Source organism: Fusarium phalaenopsidis (assembly GCF_050370095.1).
Source record: "Fusarium phalaenopsidis strain FUZ10S chromosome Unknown contig_32302, whole genome shotgun sequence".
NCBI classification, from domain to species: Eukaryota; Fungi; Ascomycota; class Sordariomycetes; order Hypocreales; family Nectriaceae; genus Fusarium; species Fusarium phalaenopsidis.
The window spans coordinates 3591952-3612534 of NW_028145405.1; the positions used below are offsets into that span (position 1 = coordinate 3591952).

Below are 20583 nucleotides of genomic sequence, written 5' to 3' on the forward strand. Positions count from 1 at the left end.
CGGGCGAGGTTGCACCGCCCAGTGTAGGACGAGGACACAAAAGAGAGGCGAGAGTGGACAGTAGCAAGAAGATGACGGGAGGGGATGCGAGCCGGTTGTCTTGGCTGGGCTTGCTCGCTTCTTTATTCCAACCAACAGAGAAAAAGAAGGAAAAGAGACAAGAAGCGGGCAAGGGGAACGAAGTTGCTCGGTAGCCCGGTTGGCTGATGTCTTGCGGTGGATGGGCAAACTGTCTGAGTTGACGGCAGGCTGATAAGGTTATGGTGGTACCAGGGTACTTGGCGCGAATAGGGTCATTCAGGTCGAAAATGTGGTGCAGGTCTTGGTACGCATTCCACCCGCAAACTTGCGCCGTGTATCCGGACCCGTACAGCATTGGCAAAGCAAATTCGCACCTCTTGCCCCTCTCTCTTTGCTTCTTTCCCAAGGTTGAAACGTGGATGAGCTCATGATCATAGAGGTCAAGTCTTGGACGTCTTGGGTCTCGGGCATGCAGCTACCGTAAGGTCGCGCCGTTCCGGCACCGAAAACCAGACAGGGGTGTATCGGAGCTCGGGCCACCTACATTCTCCACACATCTGATGCAAGCCCTCAGCGAAACCGGAACCTCGGCGCACCCTTTTTCCGGCTTCCATTCTCAAGAATTCGCTTCCCCGGTTTTTGAAATCACACAGGTCATCTCAAGGTCACATGACATGAGGGGTGAAGGGCACGAAAACCCTACTGCCAGAATTTTGGCTCCAATTCGTACCCTGCTGCCCCCAAGCGACTCAACAACCGCCTTCAAAGTCGACTCCATCCCGGCCCATCCATATTCGCTCTTCGGTAGATCAGCGAATTCAATCAACACAACACCGCGATCATGGCTGACGAATACGTACGTGTGCCCTCGATTCCTCTCCCTCTCGTCAACCGCCGCGCCGCCGCCGTCGCGCTCACCCGCCACCACTCGCCGACAATGCAAAACGGATATGGAATTTGACTGACTTGTGCCTGGTTGATAGAACGCTGAGGAGGCCGCCGAGCTCAAGAAGAAGAGAGCCTTCCGAAAGTTCTCTTACCGAGGAATCGACCTTGACCAGTATGTTGATACCACGACCCTGCGCTCCCCCGCTCGACCATGGAAATGACTGCATCTTTGGATAAAGGGCAAGGGGACTGCACAGAACGACTCATGCTGATATCTGCTCCCTCCTAATAGGCTCCTCGACCTCTCCTCCGACCAGCTCCGCGATGTTGTCCACGCTCGCGCCCGCCGCAGGATCAACCGTGGCCTGAAGCGCCGCCCCATGGGCCTCATCAAGAAGCTCCGAAAGGCCAAGCAGGAGGCCAAGCCCAACGAGAAGCCCGACCTCGTCAAGACCCACCTCCGAGACATGATTGTCGTCCCCGAGATGATTGGTAGCGTTATTGGTATCTACTCCGGCAAGGAGTTCAACCAGGTCGAGATCAAGCCTGAGATGGTTGGTCACTACCTGGCTGAGTTCTCTATCTCATAGTACGTTTCCCGATCCCTTGTGCAAAATCGTAAACGCTGACTCTCCCCCAGCAAGCCTGTCAAGCACGGTAGGCCCGGTATTGGTGCCACGCACTCTTCTCGTTTCATTCCCCTCAAGTAAGAAGGTTGCGGTGCGGTCTTGGGTGGTTTCTGCATTCACGGACATTTATGGGCGAAAAGGACTGGTTCTGGTAGATGGGCAACGCATCTATCAAAGTTGCTGATGACAATGGGTACCACGAAAGTACAATAAAGGAGCATTGTCCGCTTGATGACTACCCTTGATTATCGCTGATGTTTCATAATCTGGTGACGCTTGTCTCATGCCGTCTTTCCGTGGTCGTCTGCCACGCTTGCTGCCCATCTCGTGAACATTCAAATTCGAACTCCTCAGGCTACATCACGCATCACCTCAGATACCCCAACCCCCAACGTCTCCGAGACGGACGGGACCACCAAATCTATCGTCAGGGCCGAACCATCTACCTACCCTCCGAAGTCTCTGTCCGAAGCGCTGGCCCCTCGTCTGGGGTTGTTGGCGTTGTGAGGCATGCTGTTGGTGGTCTTCATGAGGCTGTTGGTGGTCTGCTTGAGGTTGTTGCTGGTGGTCCTCAGCAGGTTGTTGGTGGTCTTCTGGGAGTTGCTGCTGGTCATGTACGAGATGTTGCTGACTCTCTTGGTGTTGCTGTTGTGGGGGATTTCGCTGTTGGGGATTCACATGTGTGTCTCGCCGTTGATTCTCAGATCTCTTGTGTGTCCACTTTGTGCCACACACAAGACAGGGAGGGTGCCTTTTCTTGTAGTTGATGAGGATCTGCTCGCCCGCACTAACAGGCCTGAGGAGCCTGACGGACATGTAGTTCGGGTGATCAGATTCGACCCAAGCCTTTGCATTGGCGCATCTACCGCAGGCATGGTTGATGTGTGATGCGATTTTGCAGATGTGGACTCTACTCCCGCCCGTGTCTGCAAAGGCATATGTCTTGACAAAGCCCTCCAGTTGCCGGCGCTGGCTCTCTGACAAGCCTGCCCGAGTGCTCAGCCCGCGCAGGCCGGCAAATGCATCTTGGAGCTCATCACGAGTTGGTCCGTCCAACGTGGTCCATGCAAGGGCAGTTCTTTGATTACGTCGCCAATACCAACGAGGTTTTTCGCAGGAAAATAGCGGGGTCTCATGGATAATCCGGCGGCCTGCAGCCATGTTGAGACGTGCACAAATGCCGCGCCGTGGGTCAGGGTTGTCGATGGCGTTGCGGACCTCGACGGCATCCAAGTTCTCTTGCGGGGGCTCTTCCACGGCGGTGGCTGTGGATTTGGAAGTGGCACCTGAGTCTGCTGTCAGCTCTGTGAACATGCCAAGGTATCATATGCAATGCTTCCACATGTATAGCTAAGCTGTCTTGCTCCGAGGGGTGCAAGAAAGCAGGTAGGCACACATTCAAACAGGGCAAGTCTCTGGATCGATAACATACCTGAACCGAGAGTGTTTTGTGGAGCTAGGGGTACCGGCTGTATGCTTGGGGGACTCCCTGATCCGTGTCGTGAAGAAGTTCCTGCATCACTGTGAGCTGAAAGTCCAACAATTGACCTACGGTGCTATCCAAGTTCCAGGATGAAGAGTGTACAACATACCATGAGCATCCCTTGGCGAGGAAGAACGTGCAAGATGGAACGCATCCGTTAGATCACGGCTTGGGGGGTTGTTCATGTCTCCCGCAGGGTCACTAGACTCCAAAGGACGGAGCAATCCGTGCTCTGCCGTCTGAGAAGTCCCCGGTTGCGACTGTGGAGAGGAAACTGGATCTCTGTGAGCAGGACGTCGAGCACAAAGGGTTCACATGTGGGCAGCATACCAGGAACGTTGGCTCTATCATGAGATCCATCACCGAGGTCGGTCAACAAGGTAAGCCTATCGACGTCAGCGTCGTAGAGAGAATCCGAAATCAAGGGGTCATACTGTGTTCTCTTTTCAGCTGCCATGATTAATTCTGTGGGACTTGATTGGACAGTAAATGCTCGGTGGACGGTAGAGTGAGTAGTGATTCTCTTAATGAATAACTAGTGATGTGGACGATGAACGACTGATGGAATTCAAGAAGTTGAGTGTTGAAGAGGAGAAAGGGAGAAGATTTCGCTCCGGGAAGAAGATGCCATGACCATATCCAGGTGCGTGTCGTAGCTGCCATCCATCAGATCCAAGTTAGCTGGCTCAGGAGCCAACGTGATCTCAAGCGGGCGGAAGGCGTCATCGTGCGAGAGTAGGTTCGACCGCAGTTATCGGTATTGGAATCATCGAGGACACTTGCCTTCTGAAATGGAGGAAGTAGCAACACTGTCGACGCACGACAAATAAGCAGTTGCGAAGTGAGCAGTTATTCCTGACTGAATGAGAAATGAATTCATGTGTGCCGGTCCACGTTCTAATGTACATCCCCTCATTCCTGCTTCTGGGCGGCCAGCTTCTTCGCTTTCCGCTCCTCCTCCTCGAGGTGCTTTTGTCGGAAGTGCTCGACAACATAGTCCATATTGGCAAGGTGGCCAGCCTGGTTGTTTCGGGGAGAGTAGGACTGAATGGCCCTGTCTTTCTGTTAGCAATTGTTGAAAGTGACTTCTTTCCTCCTTGTTGCTCATGTCGTCGAAGAGTAGGGGCAGGAGGGGTTGACGAACTCGGGGTATGTGACATCGACGAATCGGTGCTTGTTTCCGCCGTTCTCAAAGAGGTTTCGGTCGAAGCCAGCCTGTTCCATGGCCTTGGTGTGCAGAGCGTTGATCTCCTCCCAGTCCTTGGCGCGCGACTGGTACTTGTCGATGAGGCTGAGGAAGACAGACTTGTCACCTTCCTTGGGGACGAACTGGTAGAAGAGAACGGTGCCGAAGAAGGCGCCGACGGTGAGGAGAGATCCGGTCTAGAAGGGCAGATCAGGTCAGCATGCGAGATTGCCATTGGCCCCATCCGAAAAGCGCGCGGGAACCGTGGACGACGTGATGGCGGCGTTGCGGGTGTTTTGACGTACGCTGAACGACTCGTTGACCTCGGCGGGCTTGTGGTGGCCGTGGGCCTCGGAAGCGTAGGTCCGCGCTGTCCGCTGCAGCTGTCGGGCCACGCAGGCTGCCCTCTGTCGTGCGGCGAACATGTTGGGCAGGATGGAAGGCGTTCAATTGAGCGATTGATCGTGTGTTCCTCGTGGGAAGAAGCCGCATTCAAATCCACCGGATGAGGTTGTCGCCGGTCCGCGGGTTCATCCTGGGTTACGTAAGACAGCTGCACAGCCGTTGACCAATCACGTCTCGGAAGTTGGTAATTTAGCTATTTAGCACCAAGATGGGTCAAGAATCAACAACGTCGAGGTAAACAGACGTCAAGGAAGTTGCATGAATTTCTATCACGGTAATTACATGGCATCTGGACAGATTATAGTAGGGATTTTTTTTCTTTCACGTATAGAAGCCTATGTTTTGCAGCTCAGTACCTGATGAACCTGACTCTACCAGTCCGCACAATGCTCTTACAACCTTGAAGCTCTTCAGTGAGCGCTAACTTCAACATCTTGTTCCATCAACACACCCAGGGAAATCAAAACTTTATTTCTATCGATACTGACCATCTCTGAGAAAGTTGCGGCTCATCAATTCAAGCTAGCTCGTCGCTTCACTTCATACGTCACAATCCGCCGACGACAATGGCTGACTTGAGCAGCCCACTCCCTTCCGTCCTACCCGAGTTGGGCCTGTCCAAAAACCAGGTTATAAATGAAGTTTCTCCTCTTGATTAGTCCACAATACGGGCGTCTTTATCTCCTCAAATTTCGGATCGTCTCGATGGGTCGTGACGTATCCAGCAAGCCAATCTCCTTGGCTTCAGCCAAGTGGCTGAGGTGAGCCAGCTGGTGTAAAAACACCAAGGTGGATTCATATTTGGGCGTGGATGAGATAATTCTCTTCTCTCGATGAGATACCATGGGTTTTTATATGGATTTAAAAGGCCATGGGCCGGCAGAATAGTCCCAGGCCATCAGGCCCAAAGACACCTCTCAAGCATCATGGCAAAAACAGTATTCATCACTGGCGCGAATTCTGGTGTTGGTTTGGCTGCAACCAAGCTGTTTCTCTCGAAAGGCTGGAACGTTGCAGCTACAGCTCGAGATACGTCTTCCCCAGCCCTCCAAGCGTTGGACGAGGGATCGGGATCTCTCCTTGTCCAGTACCTTGATTTGTCCAAGGCCCAGACCTTTGGGCCAGCCATCGCGGGAGCTACCGGAAAGTTTGGCCAGATCGACGTCCTTGTCAACAATGCAGGATACGGCCAATACGGCGCCTTGGAGCAACTGGACATTGATGCCATCCGGGACAACTTTGAAGTCAACGTTTTCGGTATGGTGCTGTTACAATCCGCATCATGGCGGAGGGCTGCATGCTGACGAGTGAATAGGGACCATGGGCCTCATCAAAGAATTCATCCCTCACATGCGCGCGACAAGTCAGGTAGAATCACCTTCCCGTATCATCTATGTTGGGTCAGGCGGAGGGCATTTTGGGCTGCCACTCATCGGACCCTATGGAGCCAGCAAAGCAGCCATGAACATTTTCATGGAGTCGCTGGTGTACGAGATGGAGGGTGTGAACCCCCCTATCCGGGTGAAGCTGGTCTGTCCACATGGCGGCATCAGCGAGACCAACTTTGGGCAGACGTCGATGCAGATGGCAGGATTGGACAAGATGACGCCAGAGATCAAGGAGAGATACGGCGCCTTTGTCGAGAGGACGCTCCAGCGGTTCGGCGCCATGCGGGGCCAGAGCATGGCGGCGTCGGAGGCTGCCATGACGATTTGGACGGCGGCTACGGAGGATTCGACAAAGCTGAGATACTTTGTTGGGCCTCGAGACGGGGGGAAGAACCTCCAGCGCAGGATGCAGGGTGGTGAGGCTGGGGAGGATGCTGACGAGGTGGACAAGAGATACATGGATGGGATGAGAGGCACGTTTCTGTGAAACGTGATCGAGATGGTGCCCTCTGGAACGGAGAGTATATTCAGCCGACCACAATTGGTATCATTGCCGATCCTGTTTGAGGGCGCGCATATTGTATGTACATTTTCAGCGCCCAGCCGGCGTCCCCTGTCTCACATCATCCCGTTTGTTTGACGGTCAGCAAGGGACAGACATGTATGATTCAGCTCGGCGATGAGATGGATAGGCAGACAGTTGCCAGCATTTGGCCAGAGATAAGCCGCCCCGATGATCGAGCCGTGACGTGAGAAGTGGCACAGAGAGACATGATTGTGATGAAGCCGTTGCCAAACAAAGCGGGAAGCCGACAAAGCTCCGGGCAAGCCCAATTGACCCTGACCCAGTCGGAGGTGTTCCCCGCGATTAGAGCTCGGGTGATAGAGGAACAGAGGGGCTTGGAGAGACGGGCCGGGACGCGTGTCGTCATGAGCGTGTCTACATTCGATCCAACACCATCCATAACTACTGTACTGTACTGTACCCGGGCGCCGGACATACCGTGCCCTGGGGCTGGCTTATCTCGTCGCTGTGCCTCCCCGCAAAGCAGCGGCAGCCAGCGCCTCATTGGGCCTAATGGCAATGGCATGCCCCAAGGAGAGTCCTTGCATGAGGTCCAAAGCCTCAAGGTAAATTCCGTCCAGTGCTAGAGCGAGGTACTTTTTAACCCTTTTCGCTGCTGGCGTAATGCGGGGAAGGTTCCAATGGTCACAAATGCATCATCTTGGCATCCCACACACACTCTCTCTCTCTCTCTTTCGCACGCCTTGAACAACAACAAACACCTCGACCGATCAGATCACATTCTCCGTGACAGGACAGCCTTGGGTTAGCCACTCCCGCCGCGGCTACTGTACAGTGCCGTATGGTACATGCCTACAGTAGCAGTGAGGCCAGCAAATTCGCTGGCCCTCTCACACCCACTTATTCCCATGCCTACCGGCCGCTTGTCCGTGTTTGTGATTCTCTGCCTCATCTTGGCTCCTTGTGCTCTTCTTCCCCCTGGCTCCAAGCCCAGGTGAAACGGTCAGATGATGGCTTTGTGTGGTGACACACGCTCGCTCCCAAGGCGTCTGGACTCCCCCTTTTTTTTACCCTTTGAAAAGGTAATTTACCTGGGTTGACACTGTACTGTTGGTAGTCTCTTTCAGACTGGTCTGCGTCATGTAGCAGTCACTTGTACGTGCGTTTCTTTGCCCCCAAACAGTCCTGAACCTTGACTTGTCTGCGGGACATTAAAAGGAACGGCAAAGCCCCGTTGGCTTGATGGGGTCGCCTCTTTGTTTGCGCCTTGGTCAGATAAGGCTGTTGTTCTTCTTTCTCTATCCATCCAATCCATACATGCCTGGCAAACGCATATAAGCCTCTCTCATCGACAACGGTTGCCACTGCGCCCCAGGATGCTTACGTTGTCACTGCAGCGAGGCCTCTTTCTATCTGTGCTACAAAACAACTAAACAATCAGGAGTTCAACACTTTTTTGAAGCCCAGCTTCTACTACTATTTACCTGTTCCTCACTGCCTACCTACCTAGCTAGCCTCTTCTCCCCCATCTCTACCTACTCCACTACCATCCCTCCTCTCCACGACACCACACCTAGGCACCAGACTACACATCTACTACCTTCAACATGTGCCATACCGTAATCGCTCAGCGGATGTGCAAGGTCTGCCGCCGTAGCCTCGGCGAGACGGTCATCGACTTCACCCGCTGCGCTCGTAAATGCTCGAGCCCCTTCTACTGCCTCACACCCGAACCTCAGATGGAGCTATGTAACGTCTGTACCGCGACAGCGACCCTTTCCACACCGGTACTCGCACAGCAGGCCATCGAGGACACGTCCACAGCCGCCGCCGTCGCCGCTGCCGCTGCTGCTTCGGCCGGCACGAGTCTCTACGAGAGTCCCTTTGCCAAGGCGGCGACGTATCCTGGCCCAGCAGTCACTCGGCATACTGCTGCCCATTGAGTTTTGGACGCGCCAAGATGCAATGGGTCGGGTCTGCGTGTAAGAGAGGCAAAGGGAAATTGAAATGACGAAACGAACGAGCATGTAAATTGGACATACCAAGGGAAATTCAACCTGGAAAGGGAAAGGGAACAAAGGTGCAAGAGGACAATGACAATATGGGAATCAATGGATGCTTTGCTTTACCTGTAGTGTCACCCAAAGACACTTGATGACACGAGGTCCCGGCGAGGACAGCTCTACCGGTACAAAGACCACTGGAATTGGTCGTGATAGGTACCCAGAGCCAAGAGATGACGGTCTCAAGAGGGACACGGTCGTTGCAAGTACATACCTAGTTAGCAAATCGAATTGCGATGAGAAGAAGAAAAGAAAATGCAAAGATCGACCTGATTCCTTGTAATTGATGGAAGAACTAATGCCATTAAGCGGGCGGTCAAAGCTGGTTGACCCGCCGTAAATCCAGCAGCCAACACTTTTTTTGGGTGAGACGTTCTCCTCTGGCGTGTGCTCCGGCTGCTAGTAACGCTACAGACGCACGCATTTGCTTCACCTTGTTTTCGCTCAAGGCACCCAGCTCAGCTCTACACGGCCATGTGTGTTCCAGACAATCAACGCTGAACAACAACCAACGCGACTCAAAACGTGCGTGAGCAACCTACCGGGCACTCATATACGGCCCGATTGTCGTACAGCCTTCGTCCTCATGACTCGGAGAGGGCTGCTGTAGTTACCTGTCTACAGTGGAGGGACCACAGAGCCGCCTGCAGAGAGACAACCTCAGCTCGGTCAAGGATTCATGGATGGACGGGATGCAGTACCAAAGCGGATTCCGCCGCGAATCTCGGAGAGGGAAAAGGCGGGAAATAAACATTTCGGTCAATGACAAGACCAAAAGCCTGTGGCCACTACGGTACAGACACAATCGCCCATGACATGAGCACCTGCCCGTTCATGGTTCACGGACCAGGAACTGGTATAACTACCTACCCAAGCCGACCTCGTGTGGATTTTTAAATCCTACATCTTCACTCTCTTATCCTCTGGGAATACCTTCATTAACGACCTCTCCTGTGGCTCTTAAATCCCTGGTTGGGAACCCTATGGTCACGCGAGTCATGATGGCTTCAACACGATTGGCCAAACCCTCGGTCGAGACTGCTCAATCTTCATGCCCCAACCAGTGCTCTGCAGCAGAACTTATATATCCTGGAACCCCTTCTCACTCTCTCGATATGACCTCGCTCTACGGAGTCGTTCAGCAGGGGAACAAGATCGATGCCGTGGCCCTAGGGGATGTCTGGGCGTTCCACATCCAGGGCATCAACGAAGTTGTGGGCTACATGAAGGACGACGTCCAACGAGACATGATATGGGATGAGAACTTTACCCTCAACCAAGTCACACGGACTATCCTTATCAACCCCAAGATTCAGGCAGGAGAGAATATTGCGACGGCATGTTGCAGAGTCTTCTCGAACCTATGTCTCCTGAACCACGGGCGGTTCAACAACTGCATTGACCGTTGGCTCGCTAAGGATGTGCCACGGCGAGAATTCCAACCTCTACATGTTGCCGATAGCACACGGCAAGATCTCACCATTCCCCTACCTATCCGGGGGCTGTTCGGGGTTGTCACGGTGGGAGTCCACCTCAACGTCTACACCGTCAAGCAGGTGGACGGCAGGGAGAGCATCGACCGCATCTGGGTCTCGCATCGGGCCAAGGGTGTTAATGTCAGCTACTCGGGTATGTTGGATCAGGTTGTCGCAGGCGGCATGGATCCAACTGATCGAGTATCGGGAGCCTTGTCCCCGTGCGTCACCCTGAAACGAGAGGCACGGGAAGAGGCGGGCTTGTATATCGATCTCAACACCAGAGAGGTCTTTGAGGATGGCACTACGAGACTGGTTGGCTCAGTCGAACAGGCTCCCGCCATTACCTTCTATGACTGCAAGGACCGTAATGCAGGTCTCATGAACGAAGGTCATCTGGAGCCTGGAGTCCGCTTCGTGTACGATCTCAGAGTCGACACAAGCTTTCAGCCGCACGCCAAGGAGCGTGGTATTGAAAGGTTTGAGGCTCTTTCGGTGGAAGAGGTCAAACAGAGCCTCCATTCTCTAAAATGGAAACCTAACTGTGGGCTGGTCATGGTTGACTTTATGGTCCGCAAGGGGCTTATCTCGGAGGCAGACGACGCCAGACTGGGAGACATCATAACAGGACTACAACGGCCACTCCCATTCAAGTTTGCACAAGATGGATTTCGGGTTTTAGATGGTTGTTAGGGGTTATCAAAATGGCGTTTTGGGTGGCCTCTTTGGATTCAACGGTTAAGGGGATACAGAAAATGCTTAGAACAAAAGTTTTGGATGTATTCATGGCCACGCATTTTGGCTAGGCCCGGTAAGAGGTATAGATAATGATAAGGCGGCATCTCCTAATACATTCCTATACAATGTTGCTTGCCTCCTCTGCGATTCTTCCCAGGTCAGCCATGCCATGAACCTCGAGCTCCTTGCCCTGGACCTTGATTGGGGCCGAAGGCAGAAGCGTGAAGCAGACACGAGCCACCTCAGTGCCCGAGTTCTTCCATGCATGGTTGGTCCCCCTCTGTATGATGATATCGCCTCTCCGGAAGGTTCTGGTGGCGCCGTTGTCGAGGACACAGTCAACCTCGCCCTCGATCACAACGCCATAGTCGATGCTGGCGGTCCGGTGCATGACAGCCGGGAAGCCAGGCCAGAAGTCAACGACTCGGAGGGCAGGTCCAGACTCCGGAGCTAGATCCTTCTCATAAGGGTGCTCCCTATAAGCCTTGAGATCGTTTCCGCTATTGAGGTCGTGAGAGTTGTCAGGGTGGATGTACGATGAGTGGATAGAGAAGCCGCCGCTGCGCTGCTCCTCGACCTCGAGGGGGACAGATTCGTCCCAGATTGCGTTTCCCTCGGCATCGTGAGTGGTGATGTATCGCTTGACAGGAGGGAGGGGCTTGGGCTCAGAAGACATTGTTAAGTGGTTGTTGTTGGTTGTGAATTTGGGTGTAGTGTGTTCTGTGTGAGATGCTGGGTTTTTGTAACTTGTTGGTTTATTGTGGTTCTTGCGAGTTTCTTTCTGGTTCCTACATCTTTGAGCTCGCAGAAGAACACTTGCTCTTTATACTTGTCCAAAATCCCATCTCGAGGAACTACATTCTATGTGAAGTCATGGTGACATGAACAGCCAACCAATAGGACGCCAACTTGAGTAGTGGATGTCAATGAATAGGCCAATTGCGCTCTTTCGTTTCATCCATTTGTTACATTAGTCAACATCAAATCCTCCGCCCAAGGTCCATCATCTGAAGCCATCGCGAGCATTACACATCACCAAGTTCCGTGGAGTTTGCACGGGACTTTGGTGGTGTTTCGAGATTGGGTAAGCATGTGCATCACTAAGCGAGAAGGGGGCAGGGTATCCACAGACCGATCCCGCGTCTGTTTCCGGATTCGGATGAGGTGCCTGCCCGTTCCGGGGTTCCATCGCGTTTCAGCAGGTACGTACCGTACCGGGGCCCTCGCTAAACGTCCCATTTTACCTTCACGCCAAGGGAGGGGAGAAAATTGGCAAGGCTGAAACTGCGATGTGCCAAGGAAATGATGAATTGTGTAGGGCCATTGAGGGTTTCGTTTGTCAGGCTCGGCAAGCCCGTGGAGACCTTGATGACTTGTTGTTCCTCGTGATAAAAGAGGCATGGGGTGCTGGTCAAACTGTCAGCCTAGCTGTCACCGCAAGTTGATCAAGCAAGATAACCCGGCAGAGTGAGTCCCTGGGCTGGCTGGCCTAGTCTGCCTTGTGCTAAGTGGGCGCATGAGACTATCGACGAGGCTTTCCGGTAACGGCCAACCAGGCCGGTCAAGACCCTGGGTAAGTGTGAACAGCCGAGATGGCAAATGGGATAAGTATTTGGTCGCCTCGAGGTGACAATGAATTCCAACAGATGCCGGGACAGGCTTCAAGATGTGATTCTCGTAAAGTGGGAGGAAGTGCCGAGCTTGTTCATAGGGCTTGTCTGTCGCTTCACCGATTTGCCAGGTTCCTAACTCCACCAACGTACGACCAACATTGCACCTTATTCAGCCACTGGAATACAACAAAGCTCAATTCCAGCGACTGCAAATATATGTAAAACTACAACGTTTGAGAATCACCGAGAAGTTGATGCCAAAAAGTCAGTGAATAACGTCAAATCCACGGATCACTGTGAGTTGTAGGGTAGATGCACTTTATCCAGCCCCACATAAAATTGGGAAGTGAATGTGGAATTCAGATGCAACTTCCCCCGGTTCAATGTCCATGGATAAGATCCATGCATCGGCTCTCCACAGCCCCCATTCCAAGTCCACATCACTTGAATCCTTCATCGCCCACCCCAGTCCTTCGCCTGCATCAATTTCATGCGGTCAACCAGCCAACCCGTGGATGGCTGCCGTGGACAAGCTGCCGACGCCCGCCCACCATCAAATTTCCCCTCGCCCCTGCCCTGCCAGTTCCGCCTCTCCAGGCCAAACTGGAGCGGGAAAGGTCCGCCCTACGGTTTCATCAGGGCTCAAATCGACACTCAGACGCCATCGGGTCAACTGTGCCCCGAGCCGCCAGGCAGTGTCAGCTTTTAGCGGCGGACCGGCTCAAGGAGCTTTGCGATTTTGGGCTCCTTGCCCATGCCTTTGGGATATGAGCAATAGCCAGCAATCCCTCGCCCGTGAATGCATGGTTTTGCTGTCTCAGACGGCGGGCCACTGTCGTCCACACGTTGTCTCGGCAGGGGGCGCTCGTGTTGTCCACCTGGAGTCTTCAGCGGTGAAGATGCTGACCAAAGTGCAACGGTGAGGCTGCTTGAGCCGCACATAGCAGTCCAGCAGCGAAAACCAACACTGGGAGGAGCAACAAGGTCGGCTACCCGCACCACGAATCCATGCCCTGGAGCTGTGCTACTTGACCGATAAAATCCGTGCTGCCTCGATTAGGTACGATCAGCAAAATCACTGCAGCCGGGCGACAACAGATGAACAGGGGACGCCTGTTAGCCTGTGAGTTTGACCTCAAGTGCAAGGAGAACGGGAGGCTGCGCTGCCTCGCTGCGAGGATATGGATCAGAACAAACGGCGCACCATGCAAACCCTCGTAAACGGGGACCAATGTCGGCCCTGGGCTGAGAAACAATCTGCTGCTGCTGGTAGGCCGAGCTTGATGGTGGAGAGACGGAATATGAGGGGTGGCGGCCGACAAAGTAAGCAGCGACCAATAGCTCACCCGCATCAGAGGACGGCCTCCTCAAGCAATATTAGTTATGATTGACATTGATTTGATTGTAGGGGAAGCGCATGGACAATGTTTTGACTCCAAACGCACGGGAACAGTTGCATCACAGGGTCGAAAGTTTGCACACGGATACACTCTCTCGTCACTGACCAGAGCAGCGACATGAAATGCCTGACTGACACGACACGACACAGTACCGGAAAAGCGAGCAACATGGAGGGGCATCCAAAAATGGCACCCTTCAAATCGATCGTCGGCGGCCCCCTTGAGCTCGTTCCAGAACGCAGCGTCATGCGCCTCCTCAAGAGAACAAGCCCAAGCAACGGGCAGCGGCAAAGACCTGGCCTGGGCCATACTCGAGGATGGCGCAGCCCTCCAGGAACAGGAGGCATATCTTTAGGTACTGCCCACCTGCCGATGTCCGCTACTCCGCTGCATCACTTGGCATGTCCAACATGATCGAGGTCTTGGTCCCAGAGGGGGTACCTCGCTGGGCTGAGCCCTGGAGGGTGTCGGTGCTCGTCAAATGAGAGATACAGTCAGCAAGCCCCATCGCTGGACAGCTCCACCGGATGCTGCTCTCTCCGTTGACGATGCTTCGTTTGCAAGAGACCATGGAGGTTCAGATGAGACGGCCAAGGTACACAATGTCAACGGCAAGCATCGTCATGACTGTATTGCATCGGCAGAAGGTACTTTCCCCGCCATGAGTCTATCTCCATTGTCTAATAGTGGAACAACAACGTTGAGATTCGCAGAACCATGTGAGCTGGTTGAGCTGTTTTTTTTCTGGGTCGACTCTCGCAGAGGCCCGGGAGACGGTGACCCATTCTCAGTCCAGAGCTCCAATGAGGGCGGCTGGCTTTTCAGCTCTAGACGCTAAGGCTGCTGGCGCCAATAAATGTCACCCGGCAGCGCCACTCTGCTAGGATTAGAGCAGGGCTAGCAGGGGCTGAGGCGCCCAATTCGAACACCCACGAGTCCCCTGTGGCCATTGAACTTTCCGCTAGGCTGGTCCGGGGTCCCTGTATCACTCTGGCACCACATGTATTGGGCTGCGCTGCACTCAAGGCGCCGCGCCGCCCACGGAGGGCTGCTCATGTACGAAGGGCCCGGCAACCTTCCTAGGCAGAGTCAGAGAGAGACAAGCCAAAGAGAGAAACAAAACCCCCGTTGATCCCTGCTCTGCCGCACCTCTGGTTTCTGGAATCTGCACATCTCGCTCACCTGCTTGTCGTGACCCTCTGGCAAAGCGTCCCGCTTGAATCAGTGTCGGACAGCTTCAACATATCGCGGAGGAAGGGACTCACTCACACCAAGGATCGGCGGACCCCTATTCACTGCTGTCAGCCCGACGACAACAATTGCAATTGCAGAGTGAGAGGAACTCGGAAGAGAGGGAGGAAAGCTTGACCCAACACATCGCCAACTCGAAACCCAAACCGGAGCTTGGAGAAGCTATACAAGTCCAGCGCAATGTATCGCTCCGCTGCCCTTTTGGCTCTAGGAGCCCTTGGCTCACCTGCCACTGCCGCCTGGCTCAAGCCGGCTGCCGATTCCACGCTCGATGCTCCAGTACAGACGGGCCACCTGGGCCCTGATGCTGGCGAGGACCACCAGATGGCCATTGGATGGTCGCCTGTCCCTACCAACGCGCCCAGACTCGCTGGTGCCATGGATATGCGCTTTGCTCTGGGCAAGCGAGCTGAGCTGTCCCAGACCTGCGGTTGGGGTTCACTAGGAAGTGAGTTGACACCATTCAAACCCGACTGAGCTCTATTCGAAGGCGGATAGACGAGTGTCCATCAATGGAGCGCTGGCGAGATATCCAAGCGCTTCACCTTGAATGAGATACACCAGAGCATCCAACCGACCTGCTCGAAGACCAAGCTATTAACATGCCATTTTCATAGACTCCTTCACCTGCGTTTCTAGCGACGCTTCTTGCGCTTCTGATGCCGGATACGTTGGCTGCTGTGAGACTGGACGATCTTGTAATGCGATCAAGACCAAGTGTATCGACTACGAGGCCTCTTCGGCTGGTGATTGCGACATCCTCGACGACTTCCAGACCATGTGCTGGTACGTTTGATTCTCATATGCTTGGCAATTTGGCCAAGGAAATATCGCTTTGTATGGCTCTTTGCTAACTAACACGAACAGTGGCTCCTCTGCGTTCCCCGCCTGCTATACCCTGACTGGAACGAGCAAGGGCGAGTCGTTCACAGTCCTTGCCTGCTCCGTCACCTCGGGCACTGGAAGCCTGTTCTTCTCCGACCCCTTGGCTACCACCAACAGCGATAATGAGTCTACCGCGTCCGATGACGAATCGAGCACCACCGACACGAGCGATTCTACTGCAAGTGGTACCGCTACTGGAACTGACGCCTCGGACGTTACTGTCACGGTCGACCCATCTCCCTCGCAGACCACGGACGGAGGCGACGGCGGTGGCGGCACCAATGTCGGTGCCATTGCTGGTGGCACTGTCGGTGGTGTCGCCGCTCTTGGTCTTGTTGGTCTCGCTGGCTTCCTCCTGTTCCGTCGCCGCAACAAGAAGACGACTCCCGGAACGACTCCTCCCTCCAACGGCACCCCTCCTGTGGCTCCCGCTATGGCCCAGACCCAGAACCCCCAGAACCCTCAAAGCCCCGGCCCCAGCTTTGTTCCTTCATCGCCGTCCAACGCTGCCTACCCATCAGGTGTGCCCTCCAACTTCCAGCCCGGCTACCAACAGCCCTACGACCCCAATGCGGCTGCCGCCTACGGCCAGCAGGCTTACTCTCCTCCCCCTCAAAACTATGGTGGCTACGCCCAACCGCAGCAGGGCTTCCAGAACCAGTATCCCCAGCAGCAAGGTTATGGCCAGCAGGGCCAGTACCCCGCTCAGTACGGTGCCGGTGGTTACCAGCCTGCCCAGTCCACTTCGCCTCCTCCTGGTGGCATCACACCCAGCCCCGGTCCCAAGGAGGGCGAGCCTGGTTTCGCTGGACACAACACACATTCCCCTGCGCCCCAGCAGCATGAAGCTCAGGAGCTACCTGCCGTCAATCCCATCGGTAACGAGAACAACCGCGCTGAGCTTGGTTAGGAGCCTCGCCACTGGTATCGTGGGAGCGAAGAGGGTTTCTTTTTATGTCAAGAGGTGGAATTTCAAAGGTGACTCATAAGAGTTGGTTGCCTTTCTGGGAAGACGAGGGAATGGAACATGAAGGCAAGACAAGCTGAATGGATTGCATGGCTATTAATTGCATGAATTTGTATTATACCTCGTTTCTAGCGCGGTCGTATCTGGGGTTGTTTAGTTCATGAGGACCCAATATTATAATGCCCAATATCCCAGTCAATATCTCAGCCAATATCCCGGATCGTCAATCTATCTCGCAACCAACGAATGAACTCTTTGCCTCAGAGCCTCATGCGGGTCTATGCTTCGCCACTATCCAACTGCTCCCCAACAGCCTGCTTCCACCACTGCTCCCAGTCGAGAACCTTGCGGCCGAGCCTCGCTTCCTCGGCAGCAAACACCATAGCATGGCTGCGCAGAACCTCGTCGAGAGTGCAGCCGATAAACTCGTCCTGAGCCCGAGGTGCCTCCCAGCCGTGGTTCTTTACGCGATCACATGCCATGACAAATTGGCGTGTGAGGCCCAAGTCACCACCGCCATGGCCGTGGTCCTCGATACCCGGGCGGTATGTGTGCGTCTTGCCCGTGTTGAAGTCCTCGACGACGATCTTGGCTGAGTCGGCGTAGATCTCGCCGTGCTCCCCGTAGATGTTGGAGTAGCGCTGGCAGATCTTTTTGGTCTGGGCGACCATGTGGAAGGTTGCCATCTTGGCTGGCTTGTTGGACTCTGGCCATGTGATGGTGACGACCTGGTCGTCGCAGACATCGTTGTCAGACTCAAAGACGCATCGACCGAACCAGTTGCGGGATTTGACCTCTGACTCAGGGGTCGACTCGTCATAGTCGTCCTCGAGGGCTTGGGTCAGGACCTCCTCCTTGGCTACCTGCGAGGGGTAGTCCTCGATGTCGTGGACGACGACACTGATGGGCCATCTCGTGTTACCCACCCCTAGGCCGTTGAGCTTGGGACCGAGGTAGATGTTCTTGGCTGAGAACTTGCAGCCCTCGTCTCCCAGGGGGCACTTTGTGCAGTTGGTGGCATCCCCCGCGGCTTTGGGCTTGCGGCTCTTCTTGAAGAATTGGAGGCTGCCAGACGAAGAGACGGTTTCAGGGAGATGAGGTTCTCCTTGTCCCGCCTTCTCAGGGGAGCAAAGCAACCACAGTAGAAGGTCGATGTCGTGACAGCTCTTGGTCAGAAGAGAGGGCGCCGTAGTCTTCTCGCTGCGCCAGTTGCCTCTGACATATGAGTGTGTAAAGTGCCACCAACCCACAGGCTCGGTGTGAACAACGCTCAAGACGTCGCCAATGACACGCTCCTCGAGGAGCAGTCTGCGTAGTATCATGTTATGCGGGCTATACCGCAGGACGTGGCCGATAGAGAAGACCTTGGAAGCTCGCGAGGGACGAAGAGCCTTGTACATGTCAAGGCAGTCCTGAAGAGAACAGGCGAGGGGCTTCTCGCACATGATGTGAAGCCCAAGGGGTGCCAAGCCGACGACGACTTCGCGATGCATCTCGTCCAAGACACACACAAAGGCCCCGTCCACGCCGCCGGGGACGTTCTCCTCGCCTGCAGCAGCCCTCCTCCGCCGATCCTGCTCATACTCGAGAAAGTCTCGCCAGTCCAGGAACGACTGGCCCTCCCCGGGGTCACCGTCACCCCAGATGTGGCGGCGGCCGAGGGTTTCTCGCTTGAACTTGAGGGGCTCTGCGACAGCGGCGACGACGCCATTAGTGACACTGTCAATGGCCTCTGCGTAGTTGCGGCCTCGCGAGCCGGCGCCGATGATGAGGAAGCGAGGAGGGGTTTCTGACATGTCGGGCTTTGGGGGAGGTATGACACGGAATGAAGACTGCTCTGGGACGGTCTCTTGCTTTTCAGATGTCGTGAGTTTGGAGATCATTTTCTTTATTGAAGCCATTGTCAATGAGGTTTCGTAGATTTGTAGATGGTTTGCGAGTCGAGTGTAGCCTTTTATATAAGTTGAGGTTGTTGAGTTTAAACGTCTGCCTTGTGAGTGAGAATGAACTTATGCAAGCCTCTGACACCTGACTTTTTGGTGGTTGGATTCAGGCAACAGTCGCAGGCAGACAAAATATGTTCGATAGTGGTAATTGGGACATGCAATCTGCAATGGCTTGCTTCATAATCTGTCGTATCTCTCGAGTTGAGCTGTCAACAACATCCGGCAGTTGGTGAGATGGCATCAAACAGGCCAATGAGGGGTCGCTAATTAGAATACGCAACGTTCCAGCGCGTTGGTTTGACGCTGGATCACGGGGGTTGTGAGCGGATGCAGTCGCTGTTAGTGGGCTCTGCTATGCTCCACTGCTGCAAGCTCATCCACTACTAGCGACTGAAGCCTTGGAGGTTACATGCAACCGTCCACATCCAGAAGAAGAAAAGAGAAAACCTCGAATTATGGCCACGGTAGAAGGTCAGGCTGATAACCAGCCCAAGAGCGCCAGCGATGATCCCCTCGTCTGGATCGACTGCGAGGTACGTGGAAGTCGAAACGTTGCACTTGGTGGCTGCAGATGAACTACCTACTGTCAGTGGTGAATTTCATGCTCACATGCCTGCCTCACTTAGATGACTGGTCTCGACCAGGACAATGATGAGATCCTCGAGATCTACTGCATAATCACCACGGGCAACCTCGAGATCCTTGACGAGGAGGGCTTCCACGCTGTCGTCCACTGGCCGCAGTCCCGCCTGGACCAGATGGATGACTGGTGCACAAAGACCCACGCCGACTCTGGCCTCACCGCCGCGGTCCTGGCCTCGACCACGACGCCGGAGGAGGCGGCCTCGGCGCTGCACGAGTACGTGACGAGGTTCATCCCGGAGCGCCGCCGGGGCCTGCTGGCGGGCAACAGCGTGCACTGTGACCGGGCGTTCCTCCGCCGGGAGCCATACGGCCGTGTGATGAAGCACCTGCACCATCGGATCCTCGACGTGAGCTCCATCAAGGAGGCGGCGAGGCGGTGGTGCGCAAAGAGGATCGTCAACAAGGTGCCCAACAAGAAGGGCCGGCACAAGGCAAGGGACGACATCCTGGAGAGCATCGAGGAGGCGAGGTACTACCGGGAGGTCATTTTTCGACCGACGTTTGACGCGGCCCCGGCTGGTAAGAACAAGGGGGCCAAGGCTGCGCATTCATAGGCGAGATAGGTGGGTATATTATTGAGTATCCGTTCTTTTCATGTTCTGGTGCGGTGAGCATGGGAGCTGTCGTGCCAAGCTCATGAGCTGGTCGAGGAGCTCAATGAGGGACATGACATGACGCTCAAGCTATAGCTCATGAATTGGCTGTAGCTAGCTTGATGCCATTGATCTATAGTTTCCGTATATGGACTGCTCAATATAATTTACTCACAAAAGTCTTGGATCAAGGAGGACAAATGGACAAGCTATGGCTCCCGTCATGAGAGCTCTTCGCGCTTGGAGCCCCTCAACGAACTCCGTCTACTTCACTGTCCCGCACTGTACACTACACACAATCAATGCGAACAGCACAGTACCAATTGTGCCGCCCCTCCATTAGCGCAAGTGATATCATCCCCTCCAAACCCCACCACCACCAACAAACAGCTTTCCCCAAGATTGGAAGCTCCTCTCCTCCCTCCCCGCCTCTTCTTGCCCAAAGAAAGGTTGCCCGTCGTCGGGTGGGTTCTGTCTCAGT

General features: G+C 54.5%; 10 protein-coding genes across 10 annotated transcripts; 6 read left to right on the forward strand and 4 right to left on the reverse strand.

The window, feature by feature from the left end:
* Positions 1–862: 862 nt before the first annotated feature.
* On the forward strand, positions 863–1619 carry LRP88_08478 (40S ribosomal protein uS19; the record flags this gene model as incomplete). The annotated part of the gene is made up of 4 exons (XM_083244983.1): positions 863–877; positions 1005–1081; positions 1202–1498; positions 1550–1619. 4 exons carry the CDS (start codon positions 863–865, stop codon positions 1617–1619), a joined length of 459 nt encoding a protein of 152 aa, XP_083099477.1.
* A 365-nt stretch (positions 1620–1984) lies between these two features.
* LRP88_08479 (uncharacterized protein) lies at positions 1985–3478 on the reverse strand (the record flags this gene model as incomplete). Its single annotated transcript, XM_083244984.1, has 4 exons — positions 1985–2201; positions 2260–2824; positions 3131–3295; positions 3352–3478. 4 exons carry the CDS (start codon positions 3476–3478, stop codon positions 1985–1987), a joined length of 1074 nt encoding a protein of 357 aa, XP_083099478.1.
* Positions 3479–3933: 455 nt separating this feature from the next.
* LRP88_08480 (uncharacterized protein) lies at positions 3934–4632 on the reverse strand (the record flags this gene model as incomplete). The annotated part of the gene is made up of 3 exons (XM_083244985.1): positions 3934–4075; positions 4166–4404; positions 4513–4632. 3 exons carry the CDS (start codon positions 4630–4632, stop codon positions 3934–3936), a joined length of 501 nt encoding a protein of 166 aa, XP_083099479.1.
* A 906-nt stretch (positions 4633–5538) lies between these two features.
* Positions 5539–6487, forward strand: LRP88_08481 (uncharacterized protein; the record flags this gene model as incomplete). The annotated part of the gene is made up of 2 exons (XM_083244986.1): positions 5539–5869; positions 5928–6487. The coding sequence occupies 2 exons, from the start codon at positions 5539–5541 to the stop codon at positions 6485–6487; spliced, it is 891 nt and encodes a 296-aa protein (XP_083099480.1).
* Positions 6488–8133: 1646 nt separating this feature from the next.
* LRP88_08482 (uncharacterized protein) lies at positions 8134–8469 on the forward strand (the record flags this gene model as incomplete). Its single annotated transcript, XM_083244987.1, has 1 exon — positions 8134–8469. The coding sequence occupies one exon, from the start codon at positions 8134–8136 to the stop codon at positions 8467–8469; it is 336 nt and encodes a 111-aa protein (XP_083099481.1).
* Positions 8470–9704: 1235 nt separating this feature from the next.
* LRP88_08483 (NUDIX hydrolase) lies at positions 9705–10757 on the forward strand (the record flags this gene model as incomplete). Its single annotated transcript, XM_083244988.1, has 1 exon — positions 9705–10757. The coding sequence occupies one exon, from the start codon at positions 9705–9707 to the stop codon at positions 10755–10757; it is 1053 nt and encodes a 350-aa protein (XP_083099482.1).
* Positions 10758–10920: 163 nt separating this feature from the next.
* LRP88_08484 (cupin domain-containing protein) lies at positions 10921–11478 on the reverse strand (the record flags this gene model as incomplete). The annotated part of the gene is made up of 1 exon (XM_083244989.1): positions 10921–11478. The coding sequence occupies one exon, from the start codon at positions 11476–11478 to the stop codon at positions 10921–10923; it is 558 nt and encodes a 185-aa protein (XP_083099483.1).
* Positions 11479–15246: 3768 nt separating this feature from the next.
* On the forward strand, positions 15247–16861 carry LRP88_08485 (uncharacterized protein; the record flags this gene model as incomplete). The annotated part of the gene is made up of 3 exons (XM_083244990.1): positions 15247–15514; positions 15684–15852; positions 15934–16861. The coding sequence occupies 3 exons, from the start codon at positions 15247–15249 to the stop codon at positions 16859–16861; spliced, it is 1365 nt and encodes a 454-aa protein (XP_083099484.1).
* A 335-nt stretch (positions 16862–17196) lies between these two features.
* Positions 17197–18714, reverse strand: LRP88_08486 (Gfo/Idh/MocA family protein; the record flags this gene model as incomplete). The annotated part of the gene is made up of 1 exon (XM_083244991.1): positions 17197–18714. One exon carries the CDS (start codon positions 18712–18714, stop codon positions 17197–17199), a length of 1518 nt encoding a protein of 505 aa, XP_083099485.1.
* Positions 18715–19319: 605 nt separating this feature from the next.
* Positions 19320–20063, forward strand: LRP88_08487 (ribonuclease H-like domain-containing protein; the record flags this gene model as incomplete). The annotated part of the gene is made up of 2 exons (XM_083244992.1): positions 19320–19397; positions 19491–20063. The coding sequence occupies 2 exons, from the start codon at positions 19320–19322 to the stop codon at positions 20061–20063; spliced, it is 651 nt and encodes a 216-aa protein (XP_083099486.1).
* Positions 20064–20583: the final 520 nt, after the last annotated feature.